The 24,179-nt window shown below is 39.4% G+C and overlaps 1 protein-coding gene across 2 annotated transcripts; it reads right to left on the reverse strand.

The window, feature by feature from the left end:
• Positions 1-674: 674 nt before the first annotated feature.
• Positions 675-23,965, reverse strand: WDR44 (WD repeat domain 44). 2 transcript variants are annotated; one of them, XM_041396569.1, is made up of 20 exons: positions 23,836-23,965; positions 17,483-17,516; positions 14,985-15,059; positions 13,864-14,494; positions 13,160-13,290; positions 12,971-13,063; positions 11,911-12,047; positions 10,814-10,897; positions 10,367-10,473; positions 9,247-9,398; positions 7,679-7,817; positions 7,520-7,584; positions 6,178-6,291; positions 5,263-5,385; positions 4,162-4,353; positions 3,898-3,999; positions 3,519-3,634; positions 2,952-3,079; positions 2,190-2,321; positions 675-1,737 (listed from the first exon to the last, which is right to left on the reverse strand). In XM_041396569.1, exons 1-20 carry the CDS (start codon positions 23,907-23,909, stop codon positions 1,643-1,645), a joined length of 2,724 nt encoding a protein of 907 aa, XP_041252503.1. In that variant the 5' UTR covers positions 23,910-23,965; the 3' UTR covers positions 675-1,642. The 2 variants fall into 2 exon arrangements, with proteins under 2 accessions (XP_041252503.1, XP_041252504.1); XM_041396570.1 differs by lacking the exon at positions 23,836-23,965 and adding an exon at positions 23,520-23,742.
• Positions 23,966-24,179: the final 214 nt, after the last annotated feature.

Below are 24,179 nucleotides of genomic sequence, written 5' to 3' on the forward strand. Positions count from 1 at the left end.
AGAAGTGTCTGGGAACAGCTCACAGAAATCTCAGTGAGTTACAGTCTTCTACACAGATATTGCATATATTTTAGAAACTGATTTTTGGAGTCACAAACCAAATGTCTTCTTGTGCTACCTCCTCAATTCTGTCAATTCAGTGGAGCTCAAAGTAACAAAAGAACCCTGAGAGAGTTTAGTTTGTTTCATCCACGCAGTTATTTTCAACTCTGAGTCAAATTCACCCAACTGCATTAACTGAAGATAATTTTATATAATGTGTGTACCATTCTTGTATCTATTTTGACTGATAATAAACCCTTTGCTTTTCTTGTCCAAGACAATTCTTTACAAGGTCATAGCCAAATTCATCTGAGTAGAAAAGAATTAAATGGTGAGACTCACTTCCTGCCTTTCCATGTCTTCATTCTTCCACTAATGGGAAGGAGAGAATTCTGTGCACACTTTTGAAGTTTTCCTCATACAAAACTATCATATAATTACTCTCAATTCTACTTAATATCCAGTTGCAGTACTTGATTCCCCATTCTTTCAGACATGAAGGTGTGACAAGATCAGGAAAAGCAGAACTCAGAAGGTAATAAGTGCTTGTAGGATCACTGATCTCAGACATAGGTCAAAACTACTTTAGACAAAAGACAAATTAACAAATCAAAACAGAAAAGAAGCAACAATTTCCAAGTGTGTGACCAAGTTTAATGATAAATTTGTTCTCTGAAACATTTGACCATCAATAACATTTCATGGGTTATGATGCCCAGAAAGTTACTTCATAGGTGTTTTATATGAATATTTACAAAGACTTTCAAAATTCAGTGGCACTAAACAAACAAGAAGAACTTAAAACTTTAAGCTACAATGCTTAAAAAATGTAAACAGTTTATTTTACATAGTTGTAAAATATAAGAACTTTCTAATGCAGCTTAATTTTATCTGGAAGGTGAATATATCCTGGTGCCCGTGAACACGGAATGAGAGAATTCTTTACACAAGTATTGTGCTCCAGTGTGCAAAAAATTATATATAAGAAAGGAATCTAAGGTCCACAATAATTAAAAGACAACAAAAAAATTTTCACGTCCTGAAGTTGAGAAATTTATAAAAACATTTACACATGGTTGCTGACCCATCAAAAACTTGTATAACTTAAAACTCTGAATATTAGCTACTACAAATTCAAGATCTTTCTCAAATGCAAAGATCAGACTACATTATTCAGCATTTTCCAGCCTTCCTTTCCCACCCCAGCTCCTGACATCTAGTGGCCACAAGCACCACTAAAATGCTTTTGAAACAGGTTCCAATTCGTGCATGGATCCAAAAGGCACACACACGTGCAAACACGATTTTGTGCAGAAACCTGTGCAGGTTCACAACGACATGGCAAAACAACTGTTTGTAGAAAGTTTAGAGTCTAATGTTTGGCAGAATTATTCTTACACACTCCTCTCTATCCTACAAGCCCAGGTGTTAATAGGCACACTGCTTTCCAAGGATCCAATATTTGAGTAGCCTTAAAATAAAGATTTAAAAATAAATCAGCCTGTAACATTATTATATTAGATACTTTGCTTTTGCCTGCATTATTTATGGAATTTTAATCCCACAGTACCATAGCTTTATACTGTCAGTTGCAAACCAACTAAGATACATATTTCTTTTTGTTAATGAAGACTTTAATTGCTCCAGTAAAATCAGCTGATAAAAGCACTTCTGTGTGATCTGTCTTCAGAGCTCCTTAACAGGAAAGAGAATAAACTGTTAGTTCATTATAATATACATGTATATATATAAAAATCACACTCTCATTAAAATATATTACATCACTGTGATATCCTTCTTCCTTTATCATATTTCTGATTTCTAGCCAAATGCAGATGTTCAAGAAACATCTGCATTTCTAGGAAAGAAACCTTTTCATTAATGGTTGGTGCAGCTCTACCTCCTAACAGCTCCAATGTAAAAGGAACACTTAGGATGGCAACTGTACCCCTCATTTCACATCCTACCTCAGCTTTTAAGAATGCAACAGCTGCCAAAATGTTCAAGGTGGAATGCTAAGTTGGAATATACACCCATGACACTGCAAGGACTTTTCTTCTCAAGAAACTCCCACCCAGATCAAAAGTATTCATAATATTTTCCTGCTCATACCATGGTACCACGCAGAGTTCACCCTAAACACCTACCAGAGGGTATGGTGTCTGATAGCTCACAATCTTCTCCCTTACTTTCAGCTTCTTGCTTTTCAGAAGTTTCCAGTGAAACCATCAAACCAGGATTTGGAGCAAAGATTGCAGAGGTAACGACTGCATTGTGCGCTTCAGAAAGACAATCCAATTTTGATTACCTTGTTTCAAGAATTTGTTAATTTTACAAGAATAGCAGACAGAACTTCCAGTAAATATACAAGAATCTCAGTGCTAGTGGCATCAGATAAACTCAGAATTCATGGAAAAACTGTCATTGTTCTATAATCTTAGGGATTTCAGAAGGTGCTCTAAGTGCCCAAAACTAACTGGCAAGAGGTCCAAAACACATTTGATATAAACATGGCCCACATTTTCCAAAAGCAATGTGTATGTGGAGCAGATAAAAGAGCTGCTTTTTTCCCCACCTATTTTGGTTTTAGCCTGCTGTGAAAGAGAAAGCTTGCATTTGTTTTCAAAGTCACTTTCCCAAAAAGGATTATGGGTTGATAATTATTTAGATTTCTAAAATCAGCCAGCAAAACATTAATTCAAAATCTCTTACTGAAGCTGGACAAACTGAGCTACTTTGTCTCTTGCCATCCCAAAGACAGTCTTCTGTGAACAAGGATTCCTGACAGGCCACCAATTACCATGCACCCTGCTAAGAATTTGTTCACACTAAATGCATAGCAAATAAAATATTTCAACTTTCAAATCATATGAGCTTTGATAAAACAAAGATCAAAAGCTGGTTGTTACCTTTAATGCCTTCCCAGAAGTCATTTCGATCTCTTCTTACAGATGTAAACTTGCTCAGGTCATGGTATGTACTCCAAATGTAGACATATTTATCTTCTGAACCACTTACAATGTAGGTAAAATCATGGCTAAAGATTCAAAGAAGGAAAAAATTACAGTTTTTAGCTGTTCAAACATGCATTAGAGCAGCTCTGCATCTCTAAACTCTGACACTAACTGTGCTACAGCCCAGTAAGTAGAGATGATTTTATCTGGAAAATTTATCTGGAGCAGGGGAACGGAGCATGATCTCCCAAGGTCCTTTCCAACCTCAGCTGCAGCACAGTTCCTGCCCTCACAGCATTACTAATGGACACACATCTCTCTGTCCACAGGATGCAAATGCTTTCACTCACCCACCAGAGCTCCCAGCTCATCACTCTTTACCAGAGTCTTTTTTTACCTTTGCATTCCAAGCCAAGTGACATTTCAGAAGCTCAGTTTCATGCCAATGTAAATTATTTAAACAAAACCCTCTGTACTTCAGCCATAGCATTTCCCAAATCCATCAACTCCATTGTTTCTTACCTAAAGCTGGCTTTGATTTGGCTGCTGCTGTTGACATAACCTTTGTACTTCATAGATAAAGACAGATCTCTTAGGTCATACAACCTGATTCTGGAATCATTTGATGTCACTAGTATCTAGAAAAGAAATAAATTAATTTAGGCATGGAAACAATTAGCCATCTGCAACCATTTTTTCACCTGCACATTAATCAGAGCATAATATCATTAAAAGAATATATATATATTCTGTTTTACTACTACTTAGTATTGTGTTAGGCCGAATCAGCAAAGAGTAAGGCTCATTTCAGTAGTTTAAAAGACTTTGCACAAACTTACTAAGCATTTTATATAAATATCAGAATTCAGCACTGGGCCAAAGCTGCTCTGGAAGACAGTACCTTATTTTCTCCCGGCAAAGGTTCAATGCCAGTAATTTTTCTTCCAACTCTATTTCGACCTCTGGTAGAACGCACGTGTATTTGTGTGTGATACTTCAAGTGCTGAAAAGATATCAAAATGTGTCCCAAAATGAAAAAATTGTGCAAAAACATTTGTTTGCTTCAAGCTCTAACAGGTTTGTTTCTTGGGGTTTAAATAACCATGACTTCTAAATCTGTTTGTTATTTAACATAAAATATCCACAGCCCCGAAGTTTTTTTTACCTCTGTGTCATAAAAGATGCATCTTCCATCATAGGTGCCTATGACTGCGTATTTGCCATTCTGACAGAAGTTGGCAGCTGTGATCAATTTTGTCTGCCCATCTACTTCATTCCATAATGCCACTTTTTTGTCAGGAATGTTCCAGAGTCGGAGTTTTCCATCCAATGAACCACTTAGGAAGTACCTGTCATCCTGAGAACACACAAGGTTTAATCCCCACTTGTGCTAGACTAAGTTTCTGCTTTCCTTAAAATCTTCCCACCCCATTTCCAAACAGCTCCTCTACAGAATTTCCCAATAAGAACCCTCAGATGAGCTGATTATAATGTTTGAGAAATTTTTGGCAAATGGAATTCAAATTCTTACAGGTTTTTGACAAGATTACACACATGCAGTTACACCTCAGGTTAGAAAACTGCTCACTGTTAGCACAGGTAGTTTCTACCCTCTCAACACTGACCCTGCCAGGAGCTGGAAGCTCCTTTCATGGTTTCCCATACATCTACTAGTTCTGTATGTTTAGGAAACACTGACAAACACTGTTCTTCCACTTGAGTTTTATTAATATTAGGAAGCTTGATTATAGTATTTTTAAAAAATTATAAAAAGTAAGTTGAAATTAATCTCTGGAGGCTTCTAATCCACCTCCCCTGCATGTAGCAAGGACAGCTCCAAAAGTTTGATCAGGCTGTAGTGGGTTATATTCTGTCAAGTTTTAAAAATTCTCAAGGATTCTGTAGTCTCTGAACAATCTGTTCAATCTCATTATGATTTTTTTTCCCACAAATATTTAATCACGATATCCCTCACTGGAAATTCTAATTTTTCACAAAGTTACTCTACACTACACCAGCTCTGATGGTACAGCCAACAGACAATTCACTTTCCACTTCACTGTACACATGGTTAAACCCCATGGACAGTCGTGGTGAGTTCAGTGAAGATGAACACAAAGTCCCCAAATATTATCCATGAAGCATATTTTTGACGTGCACAAACTCTATTATTCATTTTTTTTAATTAAAAAAAAAAAAAAAAGGGAATTGAATGTTGTAATTTTAAATGCTACCTCTCTAGAAGTAAGAGGGCAGTTACACTTACCCTTGGATGGAAAGCTATAGCAGTGACAAAGTCTATATGCTGGAAACAGCAAAGACATTCCCTTCTTGATATGTGCCATAATCTGACAGTTTTATCCATAGAAGAAGAAAGCAAGAAATAATTCTGTGAAACAAGAGAATTCCACACTTATTAACAGACACAAAATTAACTGGAAATACAGAAGCAATTTGATTGGTAGAGCCTTACCAAGGCTATGCTACGATGAAATTCAACATTTTATATTTTCAGATAAAAAGGTTAATCCAAATTACCATTGCTGATCAGTGCTTTTCTTAGGAGCTGTACACCGACCCTTGGTAACAGAAAATTTTCTGGAACAATCTCAGTGAAAATGAATACTTGGAATGTAGTTAAAGTATTCAGAGAAGAAATGGCAAGACAGGCTTCAGAGATGCCTGAGATGCTTCAACCAGACTGTGTTCCTAAAAGTACAAGTGCATTCCCACGTGGAGAATTATCTGAATAAGTCTGATGGGAAACATGGTAACTTTTTCATTTTAAAACAAATGTATGTGTTCAGCAACTTCAGAATGTGTACTTTGCACAAAAAGTGAAGCACACTGAAGACAGGAAAAGCAGTAACACCATATAACAGAAGCCACACAGCATAATGGAAAATCCTCCCACTCAAAATAATTTAATTTTATTATTGAATACAGAACTGTAATTGTCACTGGTTTGTTTGGTTTTAAGACCACTCTTAATTACACAAGCACAAGAAGGTTGCTTGCTTTATTCCAACTATTTCAGCTAGAAAAAATGTTGCCTGTACAAAACTTCTCTTAACTTCAAGGATCATTTCATATTGTTTAAATGCATGGTTCCAGTAGCAACTGACAACAGAAAACAAGGAAAATACAGAAGAACTGTGTAGCCTGTATTAAAGTGCCTTACTTTAGACCAGGAAAGATCAAGAAGATCTGCTGTGTGGCCTTTGTATTTGCAAAATGGTCGCTGACGAAAGGGGGCATTTTTATCATCTGGGTCTTCATCAACTCCACTGCAAATCTATCAGAGAAATGTACAGAAATATTATCAAATATTAGCTGGAAAAATTTACCATGAGGCACTTACTGCTTAAAAAAAAAGTATTAGGACAGTAACAATTTGAACAAACAATATTGCACTAATAAACAACCAAAGTAAATGTCAAGTACAATGGGCTGTGAAACATCATCCTGGAAGTGCAAAATTAAGAAGTTCTAGATTTTTTATTTTTCATTTCATTTTTCTCTTATTCAGTGGGATGAGTCTGACAGCAATTTAAGCAAACACCTGAAGATAAGCTTTTGGAACAAAGTATATCAACCTTAAAAACTGCATTCCACTTCAGAATATAAACTGAGAGTTCAGCATTAAAAGTTTCTAGTGCATATCATAAATGACAACTTCCTAGTAAGAGACCAGTTCAGAATTAACAGGTGTAAAATAATCAATTTAAAAAGCCCTAGAAGTTCCTATACAAAACCTCTCCAGGAAAAAAAAAAACTAACCCAAACCCAACTACTCAAAACAGCATCTCTGGTGTGTGTGGTTTAGCAAGCCCACTCATTTACATGAGTTACAGAACAATTGCTGGCCTCCCTGCTTCCCCCTCTGCCAAAACAGCACACACTAAATAATGCTACTGCCAAGATCTTCACTTAAACCCCCATTTTGTCATCTGTTTCTTATACTAATGGAAGCCAAAAAAAGAAAAAAACCACCTTAAATACATTCATTTTAATGGCAAGGTTTACTACAGTATCTGGAAACTCTACAAGTAAGAGTATCTGAGTGCTTTTCTTCAGTCATGTTCATTTTTTTTTCTACACAGATGTGAAAAATTTAAATGTCAGGTATCATTATGCTTCTGAGAATCCCATTGCTCACTTTGGCCTTCCTCAGAAAAAACATCAAGTCAGACGTTAACCACAAGTAATGGCCAGAGATAAAACACTAAGACAGGAAATTCAATGATGTGGGGCTTTTCCCCTTAGCAATTCACTCAGCAATCTCCTCTGGCAGGAGGCCACAGCACAGCTATGCAGATTTTGTAATGCTTTAAATTCAGTGATGGGCTTCCTTGCTTGTACGTGGAATTAATATATTTGATTGAAGACATCTATTGATATGACAGTTTGACAAAAACACACAAGCCAAGAACTCCTTAATGTGAGTTTGGATATAGCAACAATGAAGATCTGGCATTACAAACCAGACCATCTCTTCCCCTCCCAATGCCTTGTGTACCTACCCCTGCATCGGTGTCAGACTTGGAAGAATTCAGGCTCTCCTGAGAGGGAGAAGGGGAGACACGGCCTGGAACACAGACAGGAACACCATGGTCAGCATCAAGTTCCCAAATACCCAGAATTTCGACTGTTGCAGAGCTCCAGCCATGCATAGGAGATACCTTCTGTGTTGTACTTCATGCGCATGTTATTGAAATAGTCAAAGGCATTCTTCAAAACCCATATCCTTACTACATTGTCCTGCCCTGCAGATGCCAGTAATCGACCACAGTGAGAAAATTTCATTGTCCAAACAGCACCCTGTCAAAATAGATTGTTTAAGTCACAAAAAGTGCTTTTCTGTGTACCAAAAGACTTTCTACAACGTCAACTGACAAGATTTTAGACGTACACAAGATACCACAAGTAAAATAAACTGTAGATCAAAATGCTGATAAGTAATTGTTAAGACCGGTGGATTGTGCAACATATGTGCAAAAACAGTTTGAAAGAAAAAGCCCACAGGACAGATGACTGCAAGAGAGGAGTTAGAGGAGGTCAGCACTACCACAGAATTCCACATAAGACTCGTACAGTTGTCTGAGGGACCCAGAACCTCCTGTTTTGTAGAACTGACAAGCACTTGTAGCTGCATTTGAGGTTTGCATGCTTTTTCTAAAGTAGAAACTGATTGGTTACACCAACTGGCAACCAAAATGGGTACTACATATATTTGTTATATTCATCATTGGCATGAGGGATTTGCAAAGCCTCTGATGATAATTCTTTCTTCATTGCCAAGTCCAAAGAGTTACTAGTCAATAAAACATAACCACACAAGCAGTATCCCATTTCCCCCTGCTACTGAATAAAGAGCTACTAGGCATTTCACTCCACCATGCTCCACCAATCTGGTGGAATTTCCTAGGTTTAAGAAGTCAAACATTGGCATGATGGAAACTAACACAGATTACCAGCAGGAATGGAAAATTCAGTTGTGGATGACAAGCTTGGAATCTCTGGTCACTGACTGCTGTAGGTCATTACCCTCAGCCCAACACTCAGAGATGAAGGATTGCTGCCAATGTCAGACAGCTGCTGTCAGCAGAATTTTGGGAAATCAGGAATACTAAAATGTATTCCAGACTCATAGGGAAGCATGTACACTTCAAACAGTGATGAATAAGTAGCTTTTCTGCCTGATTCTCCACAGGCATCTCTGCAATATCCTATCCTGGTTTCTCCCCACCTTATCATTCTGAACCACATACTCCATTAAATTCTCCCAACTTTTGCCTCCAAAACCTGTTAAGTATTTCTGTTCAATATGGTGTTCATCTGTCTAATAGACTCATTTATTCACTGCTGAGCAGGTCAAGCTTGCTGCTCTGTGCTCAGTTCTGATAGAGGAAAACAGCCTATTTCAGCCTAAAGTTCTAACTGGAGGAACTAAAAATACCAAATACCACTTGATACCACAACTCTTCAAAGGAGAGCTCTGGAGAATCCCTGATGACTAGGAATCTACATGCTTTTTACCCCATGAAGATCTGGTCAAACCAGCCAAAGTTTCTTCTCTTTTTTTTTTTTTTTTTTTTTCTTTGCCAGACTATTATTTTCCAGAATGAAGTTTTTCCACAGAGAATAAACCTGACAGTCATTTTTGGAGGTCAGTAAGTAGATGAAAATGAGAAGTTGAATCTCAGGCTAAACAGACTGAGCAAAACCACAGATGGAATTTGAGACCTACCATATGCTCTCCACTGAGATCCTGAACAACTTTAATTTGTTCAAAATCATAAGGTCCCTTGAAGCCATGTGCTGCTTTGAACTTAACTGGTCTTGTATAGGGCATCCCTTCATCATCACTGGAAGAGGGATCATCTTGATCTGTGTGAAAGACTTAGAGGAACACAAATTCAGTACTACATATTGCAGCACTCATTTAATATGTTAGTAAACTCTTTGGTAGTGGATTAGTTTTGAGTTAGACCATTTCTATAGGCAATTTAAAGACCTAACAGCAAAATAAGAACAGTATTGCATTAAGTTCTAAAACTACATCTGCATTAATTTTAGGCTACAGCAAATCCAAACACTGAACACTGAAAATAAGAACTGCTATCAATTTTTCTTCTGCCCCTTTCTTAGCACCTGTCTTGCATTCAGCAGATCCTGCACTAAGTAATTTCTGTCATTTTGATGTGTGCTGAAAATGAGTCTGTTTTTTTCTCTGTGAGTACACTGCAATGGCCTGGTGATTTGCCCATGAAGTACAATAATTGCAAAAGAGCTCTGGCCAACAGCCAGTGGCAGCACAAGACACTGAAGTGCAGGAGTTCCATGGCACTTATCTCAGGCCGTGGTTACACCAGCTTGCTGCAGCACTAGAAGTCTGTCTGAAAAATACACTGATGAAACAAGGGGAGAATTCAGTTGTAGCTGGGAACTCTAACAGGAGCTCATGCTATATGAGAATTCTACTTGTTTTCTGGCAACCAGTATCACAATCTGATTTACTAAAGTAATGAAGATAGTCCACTTCTACCTTTGCTAGAATAACTTTCCAAAAATGTTTACATTTTGATATCAAAACCTCTTTCTAACAGCACAACAAAAAAATCAGAGCATTGAGCCGGTTTAGTTGAAAAGGTCTCTCAACTATTACTTTACAAGAATTTATCCTTGTAACCTGGTCATCTCAAAATGCCTACTAAGCTACAAGGTACAACTCTAAAAAAATTGCATCACCAATTGTTGAACAGTGGTAGAATGCAGCAGTGTATGTTCCTCTGCCTGCTCTGATTCCTAAAAGCACAAGGATAAACAGACTATCCTATTTAGAAAAAAAAAAAAGGATTGTCATTTACCTTCATCTCGAACACTCTTAACCTTATTAACAGCACGTTCGCCATATTCTTCAGCAAGGTGCTTTGCTTTCTTCACAGATTTGCCAAGGAACTTTTTCAGCTGAGTCCTTAAAAGCAAGGGTACTTTTTCAACACATAATAATGGAAAATTGTCCTTTTTTTGGCCACTATGAATCAGTAATTTTGACTTGTAATGCAGCCTTATGTTTTTTCATTACTGCTTCTTAAAATAAGCATGAAAATAATGAATTATGAAAATAAATTTGACAGCAGTCATGCAATCTTCAGTTCAACCACAAAGCTACAGGCTTATCTAAAATCAGGTATCACTTATAAAGTGATTACTTGAAAGGTAACTTGTTGAGTAATCAGAAGGGAAGCTTCAGCTTAGAAAATAAAGTCTGTTTTCTCTTTCTAGGGAAAGGAAAAAACAAAACAGCATCTTACGTTTTCTGCTTTAACCTCCCTCCATCGGTGTCGGTTTGCTGTGTCTGCATTTTGTCTTCATCATCAGACTGTGCTGCATCATTACTAGAAAATACAGAAGTGACTGTTTAATGGGATATCATGATGAATCTAAATTGAGTGAAACATTAGTAAAGTCGGCTCTGTATTTTAGGATCCATCTTTATTCCTCTATGTAACACATTAGAAAGACATGGACATTATTTCAATCACATAATAAACAGATTTTTCAATTCTTAGGCATCTTGATACTAAAGCTACATACACTCTGCAGGTGCCAAAGATATATTATTCCCTGCCACAGATTTCCAACTTAAGCTTATAGTGACACTTTGAAAGCTAAGACAAATAAAATACATTAAATTACTAGAAACTGGTAGCATGCCACTTTGTTCTCAGATCTTGCTTTCCACAGATCAAATCAATTAATAGTTGTTAATCCTGAAATGGAAGTTTTTTCACAACAGAGTTCTAGAAAAGTGAATTTCTCAACAATACACCAATGGAAAAAACCTAGAAGCTGTCTGATGTATAAATTCATACGGGCCTTTGAAAAGAACATCTAGACTGACATGATGTTCTGATCATTAAGCACGTGTCTTCTTCCATCAAAGATGGCAAAAAGAGTCCATTTTACACATCAGAAGGATCTAAAGGTCTATTAAGAACAGACAAATCTCAAAGCATCAGCTGCACTAATGACAACAGATTTTCAGAGAAACAGTCTCCCATGAAACTCTGAAAAAAGTACAGGAGGTGGTGGCATGAACAACATCCAGTACTTGAACGTTAAACGTGTTTAATTCAGCATAGACATGACATTTAGTACATCAAAGGCTAACTGGAGATCAGTGGATTTTCAGATGTACTTGCTTGTCAAGTTCCAGCAAGATCAGCAACTTTTAGTTAACTTGAGAGAAATCAATAATGAGCCTGGCTCATTGAGAACTGGGAATTAGCTCAGATTAGTCAGACAGATGGATTGGGGCTCTTTTTACCTATGTAAGAGCAGCTTCTGTTTATGCAAAAACTGTGAGAGCAACAGCATCTTATGAGTTGAAAGCTCTCATGATTCATACCTGACATATTCTTTAGTTCTCCTCATGATATGCAAAGTCAGGGGATTAATGCCTGTTGGTAACTTTTCTTCTGCCAAACTCAGAGGAATTTCTTCACCTGTATCAAGGTTTTTTATCATTACACTGGCTAGAATTTCCTATGGAAAAAAATAAGATGTGAAATGAAGAGAACTTGATTAGACTTGAAAACCTAGAGCAAAACAGAAATCGTCAAAACTTACGAATTATTTATCTTAATGGGAGGTTCTGTAGCTCACGATATATTTATTTTATGAAGACCAAGTTTAAATTAGCATGTTAGTGCAAACATTATCAACCTAGACAAAGATGAACAGCTACATATCACAAGCTTCAATTTCATAAATCAAAAATGCAGCTATAGAGACATCCACCACTGCCTGACACCTTTCATGCTAATATTAAACATATGTAATTAAAAGACATTGCAGTCTTCTCCTTTCCTACTCCAGCTGCTGTATCTTAGGTTTAGCCAAAGGCAAAGTTAACAGGGAGAAAAGGAATTTAGAACTGACTAGCACCACAAAGGAAAAGGTTTATTTGGGGTCTCATGAACGCTCACATCGGTTCAGCAACAGTTAAAAAAAGCTATACAGTGACAGACAGAAATGAAAACTTACAAAAGCCAAATATCATCAGGATTAGCAGAATTATTAACTGAAAAAACTATTTTTTAGTATGAGGAAGATAATTTTCCTATTGCTGACTCCTTCCTCTTTTAGACACATGACAAAATGTCAGGTTTGCTGGTGCTCCCTCCCATGAAAATCCTTTGAGGTGTTTGCATAGCTACCAATACAAACTTGATGGCATTTCAGGTCTGTTACACCTCACACTTCCAAAGGCTAGTGCCACACATGACTCAGGGGACACAAAGTTCTTAGGTGGACAAAGCCAGCTGTGCCATCACTCCTATCTGCATTCCTAGTGACAGCATGGAGTGGTTCAGAGAACAAGGAGTGACCTGACTACGACAACTCATTTAACAGACAGGGAAAGCAGGCACAAAGGTGTTCCATGTACAAACTACAGCCATAGATACCTCATCTGTGAGCTCTCTGCCAGAGTTAGACCTGGGTCTTTGTGGTCCAAGTACTTCATTTGTTGTTTGGCCATCAGCTGCTTTCCCATTTTCCTGAAATTGTGCAGACACAGATTACATTATCTCTACTTTAACACTGAAGCAATAGAAAATGTTCCAGTCACCAAACTCACAACCATTTCCCAATACCTGGGCAGTGACAATTTTATCTCCACTAGTTGCACTGGCCAAATCCAAGGAAGGCTGAGAATCTTTGGGCACACCTTCTGTCACTGAACTTGAAGTTAAAAGACCACCAGCTGTGAAGCTGTCTCGAGAAACTGAAAGAGATTTATTAGAAAGAAGAGCATAACACTTTACAGACCTGAGCACCCTTTCTGACCAGTTTGGTATTTTTTAACGATCAACTGCAACCATATCTAACTTACAATTATGTATTTCATATACAGTTGGAGGTTCAGGCATGACTTCACACCTAGGCCTCTTAAGCTTTATTAACTTCTTTTTAATAGTCATTTCCTAGTAACCCAGGACTACTCATTTTCATAAGACCTCAGTCCACACCTTGACTTGCATTTCTATGCAAATACAGACCACATACACATTTTATGTGAAGTAACTGTTTTTTAGCTTATGTATTGATGAGTCAACTTCTTCTTGCTATAGCTACAGCTATTTTAGTTAGTAGGAAGTCTTACCTTACAACAAAATCTGTGAATGAGGAACACTTGTAAAGCAGAAGGGTATCACTTCACTGTAATAATCTAAGATTGTTGAAGGATTTTTTACCAATTAACTAAACTAAAAATCACAGGACTGAATGATCCTTCACTCAAAACACAAAAAATAATAACCCTGTAGATAAATAAACCCATCTGAAATAGAATACTTGCCTTCTAAAACAGGTTTTTGCACCTCAAAATCCAGTTCACTCTTCTTCTTCCGGGGAGGAGGAGCTGGCCGTGCAGGGGGGGGAGGTCTCGGGGGAGGAACATTTGTGGGAGGGGGGGGCCGGGCTGGGACAGGTTTCTTTGTGCTGGCAACTATGTCAGGCTCTACAGTCAGCTGCCTTGGGGGCTTTGCTGGGGGCATTTCTTCTGCTGTAGAAAGGTCTTTGGTAGATAAATCTGAAGCCACTTTTTCTAAAGTATTTGCCTCTTTCTTGTCTGTTATGTCCTCTTTTTTTGATGTTTCTCCTTGTGCTTCGGTTTCATCCATTTTATGGTCAGTTGCATTTGTTACTTTTGTTGGTTTATGAGATTCCTGCTGGTCAGAACTAACCAAAAGCTTCCCAGACTCCAATTCAGCGTCCTTACACACACTCTGATCCTCTGGTTCTCTAGTGTCTTCTGGTAATTGTATTTTAGCAGCTAGTACTTCTGGGATATCACTAATGATACCTTCTCCAGAAATCCAAGCATTTGCATCTGAAGTTGGAACAGTCAATTCATTTCCTCTAGAAGCCAAAGAATCATCTTCTAGTTGTTGGGCCTTCTGGCTTTCTTCTATAATACTGTCAATAATCTAAAGAAACAAAACAAAACCATTTTTCCAGTCACCAGGAGGCACTTCCCAGGTACACAAACCAGTCAGCCTGCACAATACCCACAATAACTTTTCTACTGAAGATTTGTTTTATATACAAAATGCAGTTTGCTTGAAAAGGAGACCAGAACCTTGGTGCAGAAATGGACATATTCAAAAGATAAAGTAACTGATTTCCAGTTTTCTTTAATATACTTGGAGAGAAAGTTAGGAAACAAACGCTGTCCACTCTTCAGAGTTCTCATGTACTGCTAAATATGATCCTGTAAATTACACAAATAATTTGAAACTGGTGAATCCTAAATACGTTTTTAGAATACTTAATTTGATTTTTTACCCTTTAGATGAACATTCTTACTAACATTAACAACTAATTCTAACCTATGGTAGTTTCAGGAAGAATACTGATGATTAAATTAATTAATATTTTTTGTGTGACGCTGGAAGCTCACAGCAATATTAAACTAACCTCTTTCGAATCATCTTGTTTCATTTCTCGTACAAATGTTTCATTTCCAGCTTTGTGTAGTTTATTGTCCATATCCTACAAAAGAAAAAGTCACAAGATGGTGGTACTAACTTCTTCAGCAAGATGATCTAACAAAAATATAGCTCCAACAAATTAAATAGCATAAAGGACAAGAAATCTGACACATTGTCACACATCACTGCTGTCAGATGTTTAAACAGTAATGCTCAGTACACATGAGCAGTATTTCAGAGTCATGCACACTATGCAACAAAATAGGCAGTTACATGAGAGGCTGCAACCTCAACTAAAATCAAAGAGAAGGCAGCATGAAATAAACATATATAATAATCTGCAGCAAGGAAATTCAATATTAAAATATTTTTTCTTTATCAGCTTTTAGGAATGGATTCAAGAACTGTATAATAGCCACATATAGTAGAAACTAATTAGAAATTTCCAAATTAAGGCAGGCAGCTCTATCAAGTGGTCACAAATATGCTTCTGAGATTCTAACATGGAATCTTACATTCTACAATTATTCCCAGTACACATTGTATATTTTAGCTATCAGTCATCTTCATGCAGATGCTTCCAAAATCCAAATAAGCTGAACTGAAAATATTCCATTAGTGAGTGAACATTTTAATCAATTCCTGCAAAATTTTTGGTTCAGAACCAAAGTAGTTTATACCATAGGATACTGCTTCAACCTCAGGTGATACAGATCAGCAAGAATTTCATCACACCCTTCTCTTCCACATGAATTATTAGAATCCTAAAGAGTTTGCATTAGGGAAAAAAAAAACCTTTAAAAACTATCTAGTCCAATGAAAGGCCACAATATCACATTGTCCATAAGCACATATATCAGCAATATTTAAAGTGTAACCTGATGGAATCCTTGACATTGGAAGGGATCTGTAGAGATCCAGTAGCCCTCAAAGCACAGCCAGCTAGAACAGGGTATTTTCAATCATTTGTCCCTGCTTGTTTATTTAGAGTGACTGTCTAGTACAGATATTAAAGAAAATTCTCCTTAGACTGTCTAGATTCCCAATCAAACAGAACCTCTAGAGCATCCTAACATTATGTTTGAAACTCCTTCCTGCCCCAAACTCTTGCAGACATCCATCTTGGAGCGTTCTGACCTAAAGAAATGGCATATTGTGCAAAGACAGCTGCAATTACAGAAAAATTCTTCCTCCCTCTCCACTCCCTCCTGCCACAAAGCATTTCTAATCTAAATGCAAGCTCTACACTTTGCTTTATTATTAAAGTCTATCTTCAAACGTATGATGACATAAATACTTAAGTGTAATCAGTGCCTACAGAAGCCCATTATATTAATTTCCAATTCTGTTGACATTAAACTCACACACCTATTAAACTTTGGACTTAGGAAATATTTCTTACCCATTCCAAGACAAACGATACCATTAGTCACACATTCACTGAACTGATATGATACTAGGCAGAGAAGCTACTTTTTCCACTTTAAGAAATTTAGCTTTGAGCAAGTGATTTAGGAAGAAACTTCAAAAATTTAAAAATCGAATAGCAACATAGAGAACTTCATAGTTAATAATTCATTAAGACATTAAAGTTAGTTTTGAAGTTCATTGATTGCACACAGTTTAGTGGGAATAATAAAACAACATTGCTTGAAAGGCTTACACATGTAATACTTAATTATTAAAGGGACATTAAACAGAACACAAACTTGGGGGTAAGGCCCTGTTCCCTAAGAGGTATAGCAAGATATGGTATGACTGTTAAAACACTATTGATTCAGAGCAGAGTAGTGCTGACAGCTCAGAAACACTGGCTTCACTAGGATTTCCCAACACTTTGCAGACAAATCTACAAACACTTTGCAGATAAATCTTCATTAGGCAGAAGTGTTGTAGAGCAGCACCTTTGGCCCTTCTGAGAGCAGGAAATGGGTGTTATTTGCACAAGGTTCCAGCTCCTCACCTATTCACTGTGTGCTGGATTCAGCCTTGCTGTCACTAGGCACAGAATACCAATTACCTGCGTGGGAAGTGGCAGTGCTGTCTCATTAAGCTAAATATAGTGGTTTATCTTCACATAACCTAGAGGGGAGGCATCTGAACTACAAACATTACGATTTCTCTCATTTTGGAGACAGACGAGAGCACAACCAACCATTTCATATAAATCAGGACCAAAAGCCAGGTGACTGCAGAGGCTTGCTTACTACTCACAAATCAGCTGAAAGAGCACAGTTCAGTAATCCCATACAGCTTAATTAAATTACACACACACATTTCAGAATAAAATGAGCTTTGAGACACTGTAACATACCCTAAATAAAAGGAAAGCTGGAATTTCAAGACAAGCACAATTGCTACCTCCAACAAGGAAAGTCTGTAATTTCCTCTGTGTGCCGATGTCAGGAGTACTGTAGCACATCAGGTGGAAATACTCAACCCTGTGTTCATCAACAAGCACTTGACTGATTTTAAGAAACTCACCTTTACTACATGGGTTCCAACTTTTGTTGGTGACCTGTTAGAAAGAGAAGATAGACTTAGGTCAGCTTTGTTTTAAACAGTCTATAACACAGCCTTCCTTTGCAGGAACCACATACTTGATAATTTAGATGAGCAACAAAGTGAATGTTTTTCACGTCACTTCTGTACAAGTTCCCTACTCTGTACCACACACAGATCCACAGATTCTACAAATTCTGGAAGTTTGTCAGCAGAATCTTCTAGAAATCACCTATAACCCTTTTCTAATAAAAAGATGTTATTCCAAGTACAAAACTAAAAACATTTTGCACTACAGAGAATTCAAAATTAGCATGCATATGCCAAGCATTGGGTGCACATTAAAGAAAAAAAAACCTCTCAGGAAGCAGAAGCACAAAGACTCCAGTACTCTGCAAATCAAATGCCTGAATCCTGATCCATAGCGTTGGCACTATCACAGGTACTCTGCCCTTCAGAATCTGTAGCAAACCTAAGATCTTGTTTCTAATCAGGACATTTGGGATAAACAGATACAAAATACATTGTAACAGGAAGGAACTGGTGCGCACTACTTTCCAAAATACACACGGTGAAACAGTGACTTAGCATTAGCAACCACTCACACACCACCTCTCGTTACACTAATTACAGGAAAGAACAAGCTATCTTAGGGGAATGGTATCAAATAATTACTTCTTGTCAAGTCAATTCAATTAGTGCATGGTCAGCTCTTATTATATCCTGAATTTACAACTTCTACAAGACTTTCATAATTCTGGAAGATATTTCAATATCGAGTCACACTGCTTACTCAGAGTCTTACTGATACATAAAGGTTGGACCAGATGATTTTCCCAGGCTGCTTCCACCCTGAATGGTTCTATGATTTTATCAGTTTGTCAGTCACAAGCAGAGACAAAGTTGCAGATTAATTCCTCAGAAGCTTACTACCAAAGAACTGCCTGGACTGCATACAGATCCCAGCTCAATACCAAGATCAGGACACTCTGAACCCCAAGCATCACCTGGCACCAAGCAATACGGACACATATTGAGATCTCAGCCTCATTTGCCCCTCCTGCCTCCAAAATCGTTTTAAGGAACAATACTTCCTGAAAAAACCCACAACTATTTCCATTTGGTTTTTAAGAACTTCAGCTTTTCTCTTCACCATCTGGAAGCACTTAATCACAAAAAAGCAAAGATCCCATTTATACAGCAGAGCTAAGTAAACAAGAAAGCACCGCAGGTTGTTACATAAACACTGTATCATTGCAACTAACTTAACATGTTACACCGAGATGCTTCTGTCCAAATGTTAACTTCAGGTGCACAATACCCGTGACACTGTTTTGAGGTATAATCCTCCTAGAAAGCTCTAACCCCAATGTGCAAAAAAAGGAGAAAATTGAATATTTTGACCAGAAAAACAAGAACATTTTTTGTATCGCAAAATACACTGCTGGGAAAGGCCGCAGCCTGTGTGGGATTTCTGGTTACTGAAACATTTTCAGTTCCACTATCAACTCCTGGATTTTCTTAGGAGTGGCAGAAATGTGTCACAGTTCATTAAGTCCATGAGATGACTTTAACAATGAAATATATTTATAATTACAACATTAATGCCTAGGCTTCAGCCAGGGTCCTATTTTACAAGACACTGCTTAACAACCCAAATAAGACAAATTCCTCAACGGCAATAGATATTTTTCTACTGTGACACTTCCCTAATTAGCCCCTCACTTCTGGTACAGGCAACTCATTCCTACGCTGGTTACACAAAATAAGCGGTTCAAAAGACACTGCCATGTTTCAGACTTCTGCAGCTAATTAGTTTTGCAGAAAATCTGCACTCAAACAAAACCCAATGTTACTTTCCATGCTCAGGCTACTCAGCAACCTTGGGAAAAAGGTATTTGCTTGAGTGATAAAGGTTACAGAACCAGCAGGCGTAGAACATAAAATCACTCTGATAGTTTGACATAACACACACACACACAATTAAGAAGCTTTACCATGGAACTGACATGCTTTTAAAATACTGAAAAGCTTGCACAGCTGTTTGGCAAAAACCCTACTTTCAGATCAATTTGTAATAAGGCCAGGTAAGTTCAGTGGCTTGCCTGAGAGGACTTGAGCTGTGTGTCTGCCAGCAGCATCGCTCCCAGAGTCGTGAGCAGTTACTGCTCAAGCGCTACTACATTTACACAGTCAGCCAGCTCGGTAACAGAAATCTTTTGTACTTCAACACAACTCTGGAATGCTCTTGTCTTCCCAACCACCTGAACTTACAGCCTTCTCCATGCCCCTTTACTTTTAGCCCATTCGTTTTTTAGATGCAGTGTATGAATCTTTGCATTTTATAAAAAAGTATATACAGCGGCAAAAGCATCTGAAAATATTTACATAAGATCAACCCAAAGATCAAATATTGATTTGGCTTTGAAAGGTCAGGCAGCACATGAAAACTGACACAAGCCACAAAAATCACAAGGCGAAAACTAATCTGGTATGAACGTTTACTAAAAAAGTGGGATTTATAAACTGATAGCAATACATCTTCTAGACTGCATTTCACATAACTTCTACATTATCTTACACGACACCACTTTTACACCAGTTTAACAAAGGAAGGCTTCAAGGTTATCTACAAAGATTAAACATAATTCAAAGAAATATCCCATTTCACTTGCACAAATAGATGTCTGATTAGTCTGAAAGTCAAACAAATGCACAGAGAAACTTTTTTTAAAAATTGTTTCTCCCACTATCAAATTCATCCTGGTAGTGACCAGACCACAGGAAGCTCCCATTCTTACTACCAGGTAGCTCCAGCCTAGCACCTGTTTGAAGCAGGCTTCCCATTTTCAAGACGTTGTTGTTAAGTTTTGTGACAGAAAACAAAACATTCAGCCCTTCAAACAAAAAACAATGTGAGTATTGGCCTTGGGCAAATCCCAAACCGACAGCGCCTGCCTTCCTGGGAGGATGTGCATTGTTATTCAACAGGTGCCAGCAAGCAGATGGGAAGCTGTTTGCAGTGCTCAGAGCAGCTGTGCCCTGTACAGAACATACAGGTTCAGCAGCCAGCCCAGAACTGCCTTCACCGCTGTCCTGCACACGATGTTCCCCCGAACCTGTGGCTGCCCTGGAAGCTGTAATTACTCCTGCTGCAGCTCTCCATGGCAGTCACACCTTCAAACCTCCAGGGATTCACTGCTGCAGTGCATGTCTGGGGTGCCCTGGGGAAGCTCCTGTGCGGGATCTTCAGCAAACTGAGAAATGCAACTGCAGCACTGAGCACAACCAGCACTTCACACTCCATCTGTCTGCTGGCACCATCAGCTTTGCACGTTGGCTAAAACACTCACACACACAGAAGTTGTAGTAAGCATCTCCCACACGTCAATGGGGCACTTAACCTTACCTGTCTTCCTACACAGGGGAACACTAAATTCTTCAGGAAAAGCATCAAGGCAACTTCTAAAGTACAGGACTAATGAAGTTACAAGTCAACAATTTAAACAAATCGGAGGACATTTTTCATTATCTACACCATCTCTTTCATTTGGTCTCTCATAACAATTTTTAGGATACAAGCATGCTAGGAACAAACTTGCCCCCCCTCCCTGCATTGTTAGGCATGTGAAGTCCAAACTAATAGGTTTGGCAGTTTTTGATTTCAGAGTGGGTGGATCACTTTTCCTATGAATAAAATATAGAGGGTCTGTCACATGCCTGCATCTAACCAAGTGTGCCTTACTTCACTTTCCTTCTCTCAAAACTGATACCCTCCTGCATGGGACTGTTCAGGCCTCTACATTTCAGCATCTTTTCCTAAATTCTTCCATGGTTATTGCGCTTTTAAAGTGAGTGACAGAGGTTAAATAGGGGCATCTTCTGTCACACTATCTCTCTCTTTTTACTCTGGACTTAATTATCCAACAGATGCACTCTCCACATGTCAAAAGCAGAATTACAAATAAAAGGCAAGATCTAGAGCAGAAGGGAAGCACACAGGCCTTGCCACAGGGGATACAGTAGTCTCAGAACATCTCCAAGCACACCTCATCTTAGAGAAGTCATCACCCCAGAACAGCTACCCCAGGAACACTACCTCAGACCATTCCAATCTGAAAGAAACACTCTGCCTCAGGTTCTGTAATTTCTGCTAATTAGTTCTTAAAAAGCACCAGCTACAGATGCAGTTCAGGGTGAGAATATGGTGCTTTCCTTGAGAGGGACTCAAGCATCAGTATTTTAATGACTTAACAGTGGGAACTGGGAGCCTACATCCAACTTGAAAACTCCACTCTTACAGACCAGACAATTAATAAAGCAAGTAAACAGCAAAGAAGTCAGCAAGCTGACGTGAACACTTGGCACCACTTGCAGAGTTTCTCTATCAGCAGCTATTAAACTTCCCCACATAGAACAAAGGCTAGAGAGGGAGGAAGCTACAAACCTCACATTTTTAATGAGGGCAAATGTATCTACACTGCTTTGCTGCAAACTACTGCTGCCAAAAAGGATTCTCAGCTGATTTTACTGATCATCAGAACACTGAATGCAGGAGGAAATATCTGAAACTGCAGAGGGCAACATGTACTTGTTTTCAATTGCCTTGCCTGTAAAAAGAAGATATTTGGGGTTTTTTTTGTGGTCCCAACCCAACATCATTACACATGCAAAATAATATACCAGCCTGCTTCCTAGAAGTGCCCAATGCACATGTGAAATTAGCTCTTACAAAATCTCAAAGTTTATTTTGAGAAAACACTGTCCATATTGTTAGATTCAACAACAGACTGAATTACAGACCAGTAGCTGTATTGCAAACTAAGCTCATGGCCATCACCTCCTTACTTGACTCAGGCTCACAGAATTCTATTGACTCGAGTCAATGATGCATTGACACAGGTTATGGAAGAGCACTAGAGAAATTAAAAGCATCTTTCACTTTAATTTCTAGTGAGTGACTTCATATTATCAAGTTCTGCTTAGATACAGGTGGTGGAAACCTGCAAAGCCAGGACACATGGCATGATCTGTATCAGACAAAAGGTGGATGTGCAGTTGGGCAGATTTAACAGCTCACTTCTACCAAACAGCCTGCTTCCCCTTTCCTGCCTGTGGCCTCCAGTCACAGGAATCCCTCACCTTCACCCTCTCCTGTCCCAACCCTGACAGGTCCAGCTGCTTTAACTTATTGAACAGTTTTTGCTGCCTAGTTTTCAGCTGTTTACTTTGAGTTAATACAACTCAGAGAAGAATTTGATCACTATTCCTAGCAGAAGGTAAACAGTTGGAGAAAAACCTCATATCAGTACAAGCACTGTGGATCTGGCTTATCACATCTTGCAGAACTGTATGCTAAGACGTGCTTTTCACCAGGCTACAGCTAAGTAGCTAAGTTCAGAAAAACTTTAATTGTGGATCTGAGGGTGAGGAGAAAAGATCCAGTCTTTCCTTTCTTGTAGGCATCCAGTGAGCACTGAGTGACAGCTTAAAACAAGCTCCTTAGTCCATTATTAAAGCTTCAAATGCATGGATCCCACAATCCATATCTATTACTCTATAAACAGGCCATGTGAAACCTCATCCTACCAAGTAAAATATTGAAGAGGTTTGGTCCAGGCTACTCGAAAAACAGAACTGATACAAGCCATAACCTGTCCAGCACACAACCAGAAAGAGATTTACAACAAGAGGGAGCACATTTGGCTGACACCAACAACACGGTGTCAGGGCTAGCTCCGAGGCAGCAGCACTGGGATCTACGTCAGAAAACGCTGGTAAATCTTCACTACTGGAACCAACCGGCCAAGGGCAAGAAGCATCAAAGCGACACCGAATCACAGATTTGTTAGGCTGGGAAGGGACCACTGGAGACAATCTAGTCCAATCCCCACAACAAACAGTGAAAGTATTAAAGGCACCACTAAAAACAGAGCACACCAGAAGTTGTTCTTCACGCAGCAACAGCTGCCTGTTGCTGACGAAGCTCGCTCTCTTCTCCTTCCTCAGAAAATCTTACTTTTATCGCATTTCAGGAATTACTTCTGTCGATGCCATCTCCGCCCGTCTCCTCCCAGCACTACACCCGCTCCCGCCTCAGCAAGGCAGGTATGAGCTCATCCTCTCACGGCCGCTGCCGCCCGCAGCAGCCCCGAGCGCCGGGCGAGCCCCGCTCGGTTCCCCGCACCCCCCGCGCTCCGAGCGCACCCCGAGCCCTCAGCGGGGGCCGCGGCCGCGCTCGGACCCCGCTTCCCCCCCGCACCCCCGGGAGCTGCCCAGAGACGGCGGGGCCGCGCTGAGAGGAGGGAGGGCAGGGCAGGGCGGCGTGAACTCACGGCGCGGGGGAGCCCGCGGGATGCACGTCCTCGGGCGCATCGTAGAACTCCTCGGTGTCGCTGTCGGACGCCATGGCCGGGCCGGGCCGCCACCTCCGGGCACCGCGGGCCGGGCGGCGCCGCGCGGGTATCGCGAGAGCGGCCCGGCCCCGCCCCCGCCAGCGCGGAACTACAGAGGGCCGGGAGGGAGGGAGGGAGGGGCTCCCCCGCGCGGCGCACAGCCCCCTGGCGGCCGCCGTGAGGGGGTGAGGGAGGGCCGGCACCGCTTCTCGGCCCGTGCGGAGCCCGCGGGTCCTAAAATCACGGAACCGAGCAGGGTGGAACGGACCTCGGAGGTCATCGAG

The sequence above is a fragment of the Onychostruthus taczanowskii genome, unplaced genomic scaffold (assembly GCF_017590055.1).
Source record: "Onychostruthus taczanowskii isolate IOZ18803 unplaced genomic scaffold, ASM1759005v1 scaffold13, whole genome shotgun sequence".
In the NCBI taxonomy this organism is placed as follows: domain Eukaryota; kingdom Metazoa; phylum Chordata; class Aves; order Passeriformes; family Passeridae; genus Onychostruthus; species Onychostruthus taczanowskii.

Bases quoted from the DNA above. Each gene is read 5' to 3' on its own strand.
- WDR44 (XM_041396569.1), bottom strand. From the start codon at position 23,909: ATGGCGTCCGACAGCGACACCGAGGAGTTCTACGATGCGCCCGAGGAC. The intron at 4,354-5,262 runs GTAAGTGTAACT...GTGTGTTCTCAG, and splicing joins CTATAGCTTTCCATCCAAGG to GATGACAGGTACTTCCTAAG. The intron at 2,322-2,951 runs GTAACAACCAGC...GTCTTTCTGAAG, and splicing joins CTTCTGGGAAGGCATTAAAG to CGCACAATGCAGTCGTTACC.